General features: G+C 49.2%; 1 protein-coding gene across 2 annotated transcripts in view; it reads left to right on the forward strand.

Annotated features, from left to right (window-relative positions):
- Positions 1-12,532, forward strand: part of TOP3A (DNA topoisomerase III alpha) — a 65,724-nt gene that overhangs the window by 25,488 nt on the left and 27,704 nt on the right. Inside the window, exons 7-8 of one of the 2 annotated variants that reach the window (XM_068243526.1) lie at positions 1,094-1,237; positions 5,308-5,478. In XM_068243526.1, the coding sequence (XP_068099627.1) occupies positions 1,094-1,237; positions 5,308-5,478 (315 nt within the window). The remainder of the gene's footprint in view (positions 1-1,093; positions 1,238-5,307; positions 5,479-12,532) is intronic. The other variant, XM_068243527.1, reaches the window with a different exon arrangement.

The raw sequence follows: 12,532 nt of genomic DNA on the forward strand, positions 1-12,532 counted from the left end.
GTCAGTCATTATGTCATGTGATCTCTGTCTTGGCGTATGTCAGTCGTTATGTCATGTGATCTCTGTCTTGGCGTATGTCAGTCGGTATGTCATGTGATCTCTGTCTTGGCGTATGTCCGTCGGTATGTCATGTGATCTCTGTCTTGGCGTATGTCAGTCGTTATACGCCAAGACAGAGATCACATGACATACCGACTGACATACGCCAAGACAGAGATCACATGACATACCGACTGACATACGCCAAGACAGAGATCACATGACATACCGACTGACATACGCCAAGACAGAGATCACATGACATGTCAGTCGGTATGTCATGTGATCTCTGTCTTGGCGTATGTCAGTCGGTATGTCATGTGATCTCTGTCTTGGCGTATGTCATGTGATCTCTGTCTTGGCGTATGTCAGTCGGTGTGTCATGCGATCTCTGTCTTGGCGTATGTCAGTCGGTATGTCATGTGATCTCTGTCTTGGCGTATGTCAGTCGTTATGTCATGTGATCTCTGTCTTGGCGTATGTCAGTCGGTGTGTCATGCGATCTCTGTCTTGGCGTATGTCAGTCGGTATGTCATGTGATCTCTGTCTTGGCGTATGTCAGTCGGTGTGTCATGCGATCTCTGTCTTGGCGTATGTCAGTCGTTATGTCATGTGATCTCTGTCTTGGCGTATGTCAGTCGGTGTGTCATGCGATCTCTGTCTTGGCGTATGTCATGTGATCTCTGTCTTGGCGTATGTCATGTGATCTCTGTCTTGGCGTATGTCAGTCGTTATGTCATGTGATCTCTGTCTTGGCGTATGTCAGTCGTTATGTCATGTGATCTCCGTCTTGGCGTATGTCAGTCGTTATGTCATGTGATCTCTGTCTTGGCGTATGTCAGTCGTTATGTCATGTAATCTCCGTCTTGGCGTATGTCAGTCGTTATGTCATGTGATCTCTGTCTTGGCGTATGTCAGTCGTTATGTCATGTGATCTCTGTCTTGGCGTATGTCAGTCGTTATGTCATGTGATCTCCGTCTTGGCGTATGTCAGCCGTTATGTCATGTGATCTCCGTCTTGGCGCGTCTGACATTTTATTCCTGGATCCTGCAGTGAAGCTCAATATTCAGGTGCTGCGCGCTCGTTTCTCCGAGATCACCCCGCGCTCCATCCGAGCGGCCTGCGAGAACCTGGGACCGCCTGACCAGAACACCAGCGACGCTGTGGATGTGCGGAGTGAGCTGGACCTGCGGATAGGTAGGAACCGCTGTTGCCAGGGCAACAGTGCTATGAGCGTCAGATCAATATCTCCATTATCGTTTATACTTGAGTATAAGCACCCAACATGTGCTGAAACATCAGCCTCGACTTACACTGGAGTCACCTGAGCGAGAGCTCCTGCAGCCGCCTAAACGTGGTGCACAGAGGTGTGAACTGTATGTGTAGTACGGATAAGGAATAGCACGTTAGTAGTAAAGAAAGAGTCCCTTATTTTTATTTTTAGTTATATAGCTTTTTTTTTTTTTTTTTAATAACATTACGTTATTAAACTTTATTCCTATCTTTTTTTTATATTAAATGTTACAGACAATAATAGGGGTGACAAGCAACACAATACAGGTAATAATCAGCCAGACACACAATGCCAGATCATACACTGGAGTAGCAGTCCCAGTAATACAAGTTCACATTTCTCTGGGTAGAGTGTATAATCCTGTATGATAGTAAAGGAGGAAGGCTCGTGTGAAAGGCTTACAATCTAGAGGGAGGGGGTGGTGACAGTAGAATGCAGTAGAGAGGCCCTGTAGTGACATATAGCAGGATGCAGTAAAGAGGCCCTGTAGTGACATATAGCAGGATGCAGTAAAGAGACCCTGTAGTGACATAGCAGGATGCAGTAAAGAGGCCCTGTAGTGACATATAGCAGAATGCAGTAAAGAGGCCATGTAGTGACATATAGCAGAATGCAGTAAAGAGGCCCTGTAGTGACATATAGCAGAATGCAGTAATGAGGCCCTGTAGTGACATATAGTAGAATGCAGTAAAGAGGCCCCGTAGTGACATATAGCAGAATGCAGTAAAGAGGCCCTGTAGTGACATATAGCAGAATGCAGTAAAGAGGCCCTGTAGTGACATATAGCAGAATGCAGTAAAGAGGCCCTGTAGTGACATATAGCAGAATGCAGTAAAGAGACCCTGCAGTGACATATAGCAGAATGCAGTAAAGAGGCCCTGTAGTGACATATAGCAGAATGCAGTAAAGAGGCCCTGTAGTAACATATAGCAGAATGCAGTAAAGAGGCCCAGTAGTGACATATAGCAGAATGCAGTAAAGAGGCCCTGTAGTGACATATAGCAGAATGCAGTAAAGAGGCCCTGTAGTGACATATAGCAGAATGCAGTAAAGAGGCTATGTAGTGACATATAGTAGAATGCAGTAAAGAGGCCCTGTAGTGACATATAGCAGAATGCAGTAAAGAGGTCCTGTAGTGACATCTAGCAGAATGCAGTAAAGAGGCCCAGTAGTGACATATAGCAGAATGCAGTAAAGAGGCCCTGTAGTGACGTATAGTAGAATGAAGTAAAGAGGCCCTGTAGTGACATATAGCAGAATGCAGTAAAGAGGCCCTGTAGTGACATATAGTAGAATGCAGTAAAGAGGCCCTGTAGTGACATATAGCAGAATGCAGTAAAGAGGCCCTGTAGTGACATATAGCAGAATGCAGTAAAGAGGCTCTGTAGTGACATATAGCAGAATGCAATAAAGAGGCCCAGTATTGACATATAGCAGAATGCAGTAAAGAGGCCCTGTAGTGACATATAGTAGAATGCAGTAAAGAGGCCCTGTAGTGACATATAGCAGAATGCAGTAAAGAGGTCCTGTAATGACATATAGCAGAATGCAGTAAAGAGACCCTGTAGTGACATATAGTAGAATGCAGTAAAGAGGCCCTGTAGTGACATGTATCAGAATGCAGTAAAGAGGCCCTGTAGTGACATATAGCAGAATGCAGTAAGGAGGCCCTGTAGTGACATATAGCAGAATGCAGTAAAGAGGCCCTGTAGTGACATATAGCAGAATGCAGTAAAGAGGCATTGTAGTGACATATAGCAGAATGCAGTAAAGAGGCCCTGTAGTGACATATAGTAGAATGCAGTAAAGAGGCCCTGTAGTGACATGTATCAGAATGCAGTAAAGAGGCCCTGTAGTGACATATAGCAGAATGCAGTAAGGAGGCCCTGTAGTGACATATAGCAGAATGCAGTAAAGAGGCCCTGTAGTGACATATAGCAGAATGCAGTAAAGAGGCATTGTAGTGACATATAGCAGAATGCAGTAAAGAGGCCCTGTAGTGACATATAGTAGAATGCAGTAAAGAGGCCCTGTAGTGACATATAGTAGAATGCAGTAAAGAGGCCCTGTAGTGACATATAGCAGAATGCAGTAAAGAGGCCCTGTAGTGACATATAGCAGAATGCAGTAAAGAGGCCCTGTAGTGACATATAGCAGAATGCAGTAAAGAGGCCCTGTAGTGACATATAGCAGAATACAGTAAAGAGGCCCTGTAGTGATATATAGCAGAATGCCGTAAAGAGGTCCTGTAGTGACATATAGCAGAATGCAGTAAAGAGGCCATGTAGTGACATATAGCAGAATACAGTAAAGAGGCCCTGTAATGACATATAGCAGGATGCAGTAAAGAGGCCCTGTAGTGACATATAGCAGAATGCAGTAAAGAGGCCCTGTAGTGACATATAGCAGGATGCAGTAAAGAGGCCCTGTAGTGACATATAGCAGGATGCAGTAAAGAGGCCCTGTAGTGACATATAGCAGAATGCAGTAAAGAGGCACTGTAGTGACATATAGTAGAGTGCAGTAAAGAGGCCCTGTAGTGACATATAGCAGAATGCAGTAAAGAGGCCCTGCAGTGACATATAGTAGAATGCAGTAAAGAGGCCCTGTAGTGACATATAGCAGAATGCAGTAAAGAGGCCCTGTAGTGACATATAGCAGAATGCAGTAAAGACACCCTGTAGTGACATATAGCAGAATGCAGTAAAGAGGCCCTGTAGTGACATATAGCAGAATGCAGTAAAGAGGCCCTGTAGTGACATATAATAGAATGCAGTAAAGAGGCCCTGTAGTGACATATAGCAGAATGCAGTAAAGAGGTCCTGTAGTGACATATAGCAGGATGCAGTAAAGAGGCCCTGTAGTGACATATAGCAGAATGCAGTAAAGAGGCTCTGTATTGACATATAGTAGAATGCAGTAAAGAGGCCCTGTAGTGACATATAGTAGAATGCAGTAAAGAGGCCCTGTAGTGACATATAGTAGAATGCAGTAAAGAGGCCCTGTAGTGACATATAGTAGAATGCAGTAAAGAGGTCCTGTAGTGACATATAGTAGAATGCAGTAAAGAGGCCCTGTAGTGACATATAGCAGAATGCAGTAAAGAGGCCCTGTAGTGACATATAGCAGAATGCAGTAAAGAGGCTCTGTAGTGACATATAGTAGAATGCAGTAAAGAGGCCCTGTAGTGACATATAGCAGAATGCAGTAAAGAGGCTCTGTAGTGACATATAGTAGAATGCAGTAAAGAGGCCCTGTAGTGACATATAGCAGAATGCAGTAAAGAGGCTCTGTAGTGACATATAGTAGAATGCAGTAAAGAGGCCCTGTAGTGACATATAGCAGAATGCAGTAAAGAGGCCCTGTAGTGACATATAGTAGAATGCAGTAATGAGGCCCCGTAGTGACATATAGTACAATGCAGTAAAGAGGCCCTGTAGTGACATATAGAAGAATGCAGTAAAGAGGCCCTGTAGTGACAATAGCAGAATGCAGTAAAGAGGCCCTGTAGTGACATATAGCAGAATGCAGTAGAGGCCCTGTGGTGACATATAGCAGAATGCAGTAAAGAGGCCATGTAGTGACACATAGCAGAATGCAGTAAAGAGGCCCTGTAGTGAAATATAGCAGAATGCAGTAAAGAGACCCTGTAGTGACATATAGCAGAATGCAGTAAAGAGGCCCTGTAGTGGCATACAGCAGAATGCAGTAAAGAGGCCATGTAGTGACACATATCAGAATGTAGTAAATTGTTCAGGATACCAACTTTTTTGGTAATTACCATACATCCTTATGATGTCACAGCCTAGGCTGTTTAGCTGTGTGTAATTCTCCTCCCAGAGCATTCTGGGAAACCACTGGCTTCCTCTGGCATTATTTTCTTATTGGTTAAATAATGTGTAATAATATGGTATTTTATTTATGATATTATTTTGACCACCGTTCCTCTTTAATGAGTGTTATTTATGCACAGGTGCCGCCTTCACCAGATTCCAGACTCTCCGCCTCCAGAAGATCTTCCCCTCCGTATTGGCCAATCAGCTGATCAGCTATGGCAGCTGCCAGTTCCCCACGCTGGGGTTCGTGGTGGAGAGATTCAAAGCCATCCAGGCCTTCGTTCCCGAGACCTTCTACAAGATCAAAGGTACGGCGATCTGTCTCTCCGCTTCTCGGGGTCACACCGCAGCCACAGCGTGTACGGTCCGCATCGTCCGATCACCCCGACTCCGTACCCTGATAACGGGAAATACTGGAGAGAGAGGCAGGAAGCACCTTTCTTTCCCTGTTTTCCCCTCCATGTCTGTCCGCTTGTTTGTTTTTAGATAAAAAACTCCAGTAATGTCCTCTTAGTTGAAACCACGTTTCTCTCTCCTGGTGATAACCGCTAGTCCTGGAAGCAGCCATCTTGCATAAAAATGTAATTTCCAGTTTAGGCAGAAAGCTCTGCAGTCAGGAAAGTACAATTACAAGCAGTATATTATTATTATTTATTGGATTTATATAGAGCATACATATTACGCAGCACTGTACAATAAATGTTACAGACAATAATAGGAGTGACAAGCAATACAATCAGCCAGACACACAATGCCAGATCATACATTGCAGTAGTAGTCCCAGTAATACAAGTTCACATTTCTCTGGGTAGAGTGTACAATCCTGTATGATAGTAAAGGAGGAAGGCTCGTGTGAAAGGCTTACAATCTAGAGGGAGGGGGTGGTGACAGGAAAGGAGGGAGGGCTGCATCGAGGGGTACTCGGCAGAGAGAGTTAGGGCAGCGTCGAGGTGAGGTAGGCCTCCATGAAGAGGTGAGTTTTGAGGGCTTGTTTAAAGATGATGAAGGAGAGGGCAAGCCTGATGGACAGTGGGAGAGAGTTCCACAGGATGGAGGAAGCTCTAGTGAAGTCCTGTAGTCATCCATGGGAGTGCGAGATGCGTGGGGTGGATAGGAAGATGTTGTTGGAGGAGCGAAGTGGGGGTGTAAAGCCTTGTATAAGTATAAAGCCTTGTGGGCAGAACAGTGCCTGAGTCGATTCGCTTAGCTGATTGCTGGCCAAGGCACTGATGGAGGTTGGTGACTGCTGTACACCCGCTAGATTCTGGGCGGAGCTCAGCCGAGACACATCTATGCCTATATCACATGTATGCATCCAGGAAGCCTCTGAATTATCCTGCGGCTCCCCTCTACTGAGGTACAGGTAGTCCCCGACTTAAGAACGCCCGACTTACGAACGACCCGCCGGTACGAACGGCATGGATTCTGTGTTTCCATGGGAACAAGACGAAATTTTTTTTCAAATTGGAGTTGAAGTTTTTGAGAAAATCGATTTTAAAAAAGTCAAAAAAAAAATGGCTTTTAAACTTGTATAACAGGTACAGAGGGCAAAGGTGACACAGAGGGGGACACTGGAGGCCCAGGAGGGCACCGAGGAGGTACAGGGAGCAGAGGTGACACAGAGGACACTGGAGGTACAGGAGGGCACAGAGGAGGTACAGGGGAACAGAGATGACACAGAGGGGGACACTAGAGGCACAGGAGGGCACAGAGGAGGTACAGGGGAACAGAGATGACACAGAGGGGGACACTAGAGGCACAGGAGGGCACAGAGGAGGTACAGGGAGCAGAGGTGACACAGAGGACACTGGAGGCACAGGAGGGCACAGAGGAGGTACAGGGGAACAGATGACACAGAGGGGGACACTAGAGGCACAGGAGGGCACAGAGGAGGTACAGGGAGCAGAGGTGACACAGAGGACACTGGAGGCACAGGAGGGCACAGAGGAGGTACAGGGGAACAGATGACACAGAGGGGGACACTAGAGGCACAGGAGGGCACAGAGGAGGTACAGGGAGCAGAGGTGACACAGAGGACACTGGAGGCACAGGAGGGCACAGAGGAGGTACAGGGGAACAGAGATGACACAAAGGGGGACACTAGAGGCACAGGAGGGTACAGAGGAGGTACAGGGGAACAGAGATGACACAGAGGGGGACACTAGAGGCACAGGAGGTACAGGGAGCAGAGGTGACACAGAGGGGGACACTGGAGGCACAGAGGAGGTACAGAGGGCAGAGGTGACACGGGGACACAGGAGGGCACAGAGGAGGTACAGGGGAACAGAGATGACACAGAGGGGGACACTGGAGCCACAGGGGGGCACAGAGGAGGTACAGAGGGCAGAGGTGACACAGAGGGGGACACTGGAGGCACAGAGGAGGTACAGGGGAACAGAGATGACACAGAGGGGGACACTGGAGCCACAGGGGGGCACAGAGAAGGTACAGAGGGCAGAGATGACACAGAGGGGGACACTGGAGGCACAGGAGGGCACAGAGGAGGTACAGGGGAGCAGAGGTGACATAGAGGGGGACACTGGAGGCACAGAGGTGGTACAGAGGGCAGAGGTGACACAGGGACACAGGAGGGCACAGAGGAGGTACAGGGGAACAGAGATGACACAGAGGGGGACACTGGAGCCACAGGGGGGCACAGGGGAGGTACAGAGGGCAGAGGTGACACAGAGGGGGACACTGGAGCCACAGGGGGGCACAGAGGAGGTACAGAGGGCAGAGGTGACACAGAGGAGGACACTGGAGGCACAGAGGAGGTACAGAGGACAGAGGTGACACAGAGGAGGACACTGGAGGCACAGAGGAGGTACAGAGGAGATACAGCGGACACAGGTTACATGGAGGGAGACAGTGAAAGCACAGGGGGGCACAGAGGAGGTACAGAGGGCAGAGGTGACACAGAGGGGGACACTGGAGCCACAGGGGGGCACAGAGGAGGTACAGAGGGCAGAGGTGACACAGAGGAGGACACTGGAGGCACAGAGGAGGTACAGAGGACAGAGGTGACACAGAGGAGGACACTGGAGGCACAGAGGAGGTACAGAGGAGATACAGCGGACACAGGTTACATGGAGGGAGACACTGGAGGCACAGGGGGGCACAGAGGAGGTACAGAGGGCAGAGGTGACACAGAGGGGGACACTGGAGGTACAGAGTGTGGTGATATATTGGGGTGCTGATGATATTAGGAAATACAGGAACATATCTCTGTCATTTTCTGTCTGCTATATCTCACATGTGTATTCTGCTTTGAAGGGATGGTTATCTGGCTGTACTACATTTGCAGTGAATTTCTCTGGAAGCAGGGGGCTGGGACATTAGCATACAGTTCCTCTGGACAGCCAGAAAACAGGTAATTAGGAAACACTTAATCAGACAGTTGCTTTGAAGCAGATCACACAGGACATCCTGCTGCAATGTGAAAGCCTTAATCAATTGTCACCTGTAACCTGGGGAGATTGGAGGTTAACAAAGTCTTTTGTTGTATAGGACACTGTTCACATGTGGATGTCAGATCTCTGGGAAATCAAATTATGTCTGAGGATGTTATTAAATCTAGCTTCCCCCCCGTCCACACAGGCTTACAGCCTCCAGGCGTATTTCATAGTATAAAACCGCAGCTAGGATAGCCACAACTTGTAGTTCTTGGAGGTAGCTCACACGGCTAGAACTAACCTGGTTCCTGACCAGAAGTGCGTACCGCCCGCAACAACACCAGATCGATACGCTGGTACGTTTATTTCCCGTTTATTTTGGTAAGCAAAATCGCTTTGTGTGTTATCTTTGTACATTTTATCTTGTAACTATTTTTACTTTGTTTTTTTGTAATCTTTTTGTATATATTCAGTTCTGCACTGTTCTATGTTTTTTCTGGAATATTAAATTATTATTTAATAAGTTTGACTTCTGCCGTACTAAACTAACACTCATAGCCTAGAAGAGACTGAAGTGTAACCGTGTATAAGTTCATGCCTAATTGTACGCTTGAGCAACACTACCGTAGGAAATTGTAATTGCATTGTGTGTGGGGGCGTTTGTCATACGTTGGCCTAAGCGCGCAGCTGACCCAACGTACGAACAACGCCAGTGCGAGTAGCTAACAGTATCGTTCGGAACGACTGTTAGTGGGTCTTGGCTTCACGACAGTGTAAGATTGCAACTGTGTGTGTGTGTGGGTGCGTGGCGTTCCCGTATTTGGCCTAAGCGCAAAGCTGACCCAAATACGAAAACGCGGAGTGCGCGCTGAGGACTCGACAGCAGAGTGGAAGTGTCTAGCAACGCTAGTGGTGGCAGTGAGAGGTGTTTTGAGGGGTTCCAGCCTTGTTTGTAGCTTAAATAAGGCTGTTCCCCGCTTAATCTGGTCAAACCCGCAGTCGGGAACCGTATACGCAGGCGTGCCGCGGGCCGGTTCTTGACATAATTGGCTGGCAGTGGTGGCATCGTTTAGTACATTAGTACGCAGTTTAGCTCGCTATTCTGAGTACTAAAGGCTGGAAGCTTGCTAGAAGCAACTAGCCTACAGAAGTCTACTCAGTGCAGAATCTATATACGTTTTTTTGTTCAAAGATACACACTTGGTGTTTGCTTTCCCTCCCCCCCTTTTTTTTTCTTTTTATTTTGTGCAACACGATGGCTCAGAAAGCATCCAGCTATGCAAGGCAAAACAAAGAGATACTACTCAACCTGTGTGAGCACAAAGGCATCGAGACGGTGAGCGGCCAGACTAAGGAGCAGTTAGTTCGTGCGCTCGAGGAGCATGATGAGGCAGAACGAGCCCGTGCTTCAACGTCAGCAGATGCAGCTCACGACACGCCAGAGGAGGAATCGCTCCCGCCACAGGATGCGAGTGGAGACGATGTCCTGGATGATCCACCTAACACGGAGATGACATCTCTGGAAGCCGACCTACAGCTACTAGGTTCGGCTGAGCCCGAACTGCGCCTAAAGCTGATTCTGGAACATCGGCAAGCAGAGAGGGAAATACGACAAGCAGAGAGGGAACAAGCTGCCCAGCGACTCCAGGCCGAGAGGGACAGACTCCGGGCAGAGGAGGGAAGAGCTGAACGGCAACACCAGCTGGAGCTGGCTAAACTTCAGCAGCAGAACCGGTCTGCTGGACCCGCAGAACGCGAAGGTGAGCGAGTCCACAGAATCCCCCTGGATAAGTTCCCCGTTATGGACAAGGACTCTGACATAGACACTTTCCTACAGGGGTTTGAAAGGACTTGTCGGCAGTATGGGGTGCCCCGTGAGCAGTGGGCAAGATACCTCACACCAGGGCTGAGAGGCAAGGCCCTGGAGGCATTTGTGAGTCTCCCCCAGGAGGAAGAAACAGACTTTGAGGCGATTAAGAAAGCCATTATTGCGCGATACCACCTCACGCCAGAGGTGTATCGCAAACGTTTCAGGACAGTGCAGCGAGGTCCTAATGACAGTTACCTGGATCATGCTTGCAACCTGCGCACTGCCTTCCAGCAGTGGGTAAAAGGACTGGCTGTTGAAACCTTTGATGCCCTGCAGGAACTGATAATAAAAGACCAGTTCCTCCACACTTGCCCTGTTGAGGTCCGGCAGTTTGTACGGGACCGAGAGCCAAAGACCGTGGATGAGGCCGCGAAAGTTGCTGATGCCTACACGTCCAATCGAGCATCTGACTTTCGGAGGACTACGGCGCCCAGCTGGAAGGGAGAAAAGCCTGCGAGACCTTCTCCTCTGAGCACCCAGCGAAGCCAAGTCCCGCAGCTGCCGAGAGGTAGAACAGCCACCGTTGACACTCGGAGATGTTTTGCCTGTAACAAACCGGGTCACATCAGTGCTACGTGCCCAGAAAAGAAGAAGGAAGCCCCAAACTCTGGCGGGGCCCGAAATGCGTTGTGTGCCACCAGGAATGCAGGTAGCTATGCAGAGAATCTGCAACCTGTCACGGTTGGGGATACGGTTACCACCGGTCTAAGAGACACTGGAGCAGAGGTGACTCTAGTGCACCCCCAGCTTGTGAACCCCGAGGAGTACATTCCTGGCAAGACTATGGCTGTCAAAGGAGTTGGGGGTGTCACCCCCGCCATACCCACCGCCTTGGTCCACCTGGATTGGGGGGCCGGCAGCGGAATGAAAGAAGTGGGGGTAACGGATGCCATCCCCACGAACGTTTTGTTGGGTACTGACCTGGGACGGTTAGTGGCCCGGTATGAGCCTACTCCACACCCCATGGAGCCTGCATCCCCCGCAGAAGTTCCGGACTCTTGCAAGGTACTGTGTGATAATGCTGTGCAAGCGGGGAGTGCTGGTGAGGCCCCAGGGGCTACGGACTGTGTACTAGGAGCCAGCCCTAGTGAGTCTCCAGTGCCCAGGCCTGGAGGAGGACACGTTGTTCCCATGAATGCAGATAATGTTGATGTCATATGTGATGTGTTGCATAATGAAGTGTGCAGTGAACGCTCCATCAGCTGCAGTGGTGACCCGCAGTGCTCACCGGGCTGCAGCAGACGAATTGTCCACTGAAGGGGCTGATGTCACTGGGTCAGGCTCTTCCACTTCAGAGCCTGGCTCTGAGGACCCAGAGGCCTCTCAGTTTGCCACCTCCCTGGTGCCTGTGGCCGACAGCGCTGAGTTCTCCGAGGCTGTGCGACTTGATAGCAGCCTGGAAGAGCTCAGGAGTCTGGCGGACAGGGCACCGGTGGAGGGCGACAAGGTGAGGGTGTACTGGGAACACGGCAGACTGTACAGAGAGGTTATTCCCTCTGAGCCGTCTGAAGTGGAGGAGGCCGACCGGCAGTTGATTGTTCCTCACAGGTACAGGGAGCAGCTATTAAGAATAGCACATGAGGTGCCCCTGGCTGGTCACTTGGGGATCCGCAAGACCAAATCCCGGCTTGCCCACAATTTTTATTGGCCCCACATGGGGACAGATATTGCTGATTTTTGCCGGTCTTGTGTCGCCTGTCAGCGGGTCGGCAAAGCAGGTGACACCGACAAAGCCCCACTAAGGCCCTTACCCATAATAGAGGAGCCCTTCCAAAGGGTTGCTGTTGACATAATTGGGCCTCTAGCGATACCCAGCAGCACAGGGAAACGTTTCATTCTTACGGTGGTAGATTATGCCACTCGCTACCCTGAAGCTGTAGCCCTGAGCTCCATACGGGCAGACAAGGTTGCGGACGCATTGGTGCGCATTTTCTCACGGGTCGGTTTTCCCCGTGAAATGCTCACCGATCACGGCCCGCAATTCATGTCGCGCCTAATGGAATGCCTCTGTAAACAAATGCAGGTAGAACACATCATGGCCAGCCCTTACCACCCCCAGACAAATGGGTTATGTGAGCGGTTCAATGGTACTCTGAAACA

Source organism: Hyperolius riggenbachi, chromosome 7 (genome assembly GCF_040937935.1).
Source record: "Hyperolius riggenbachi isolate aHypRig1 chromosome 7, aHypRig1.pri, whole genome shotgun sequence".
Classification (NCBI taxonomy): Eukaryota; Metazoa; Chordata; class Amphibia; order Anura; family Hyperoliidae; genus Hyperolius; species Hyperolius riggenbachi.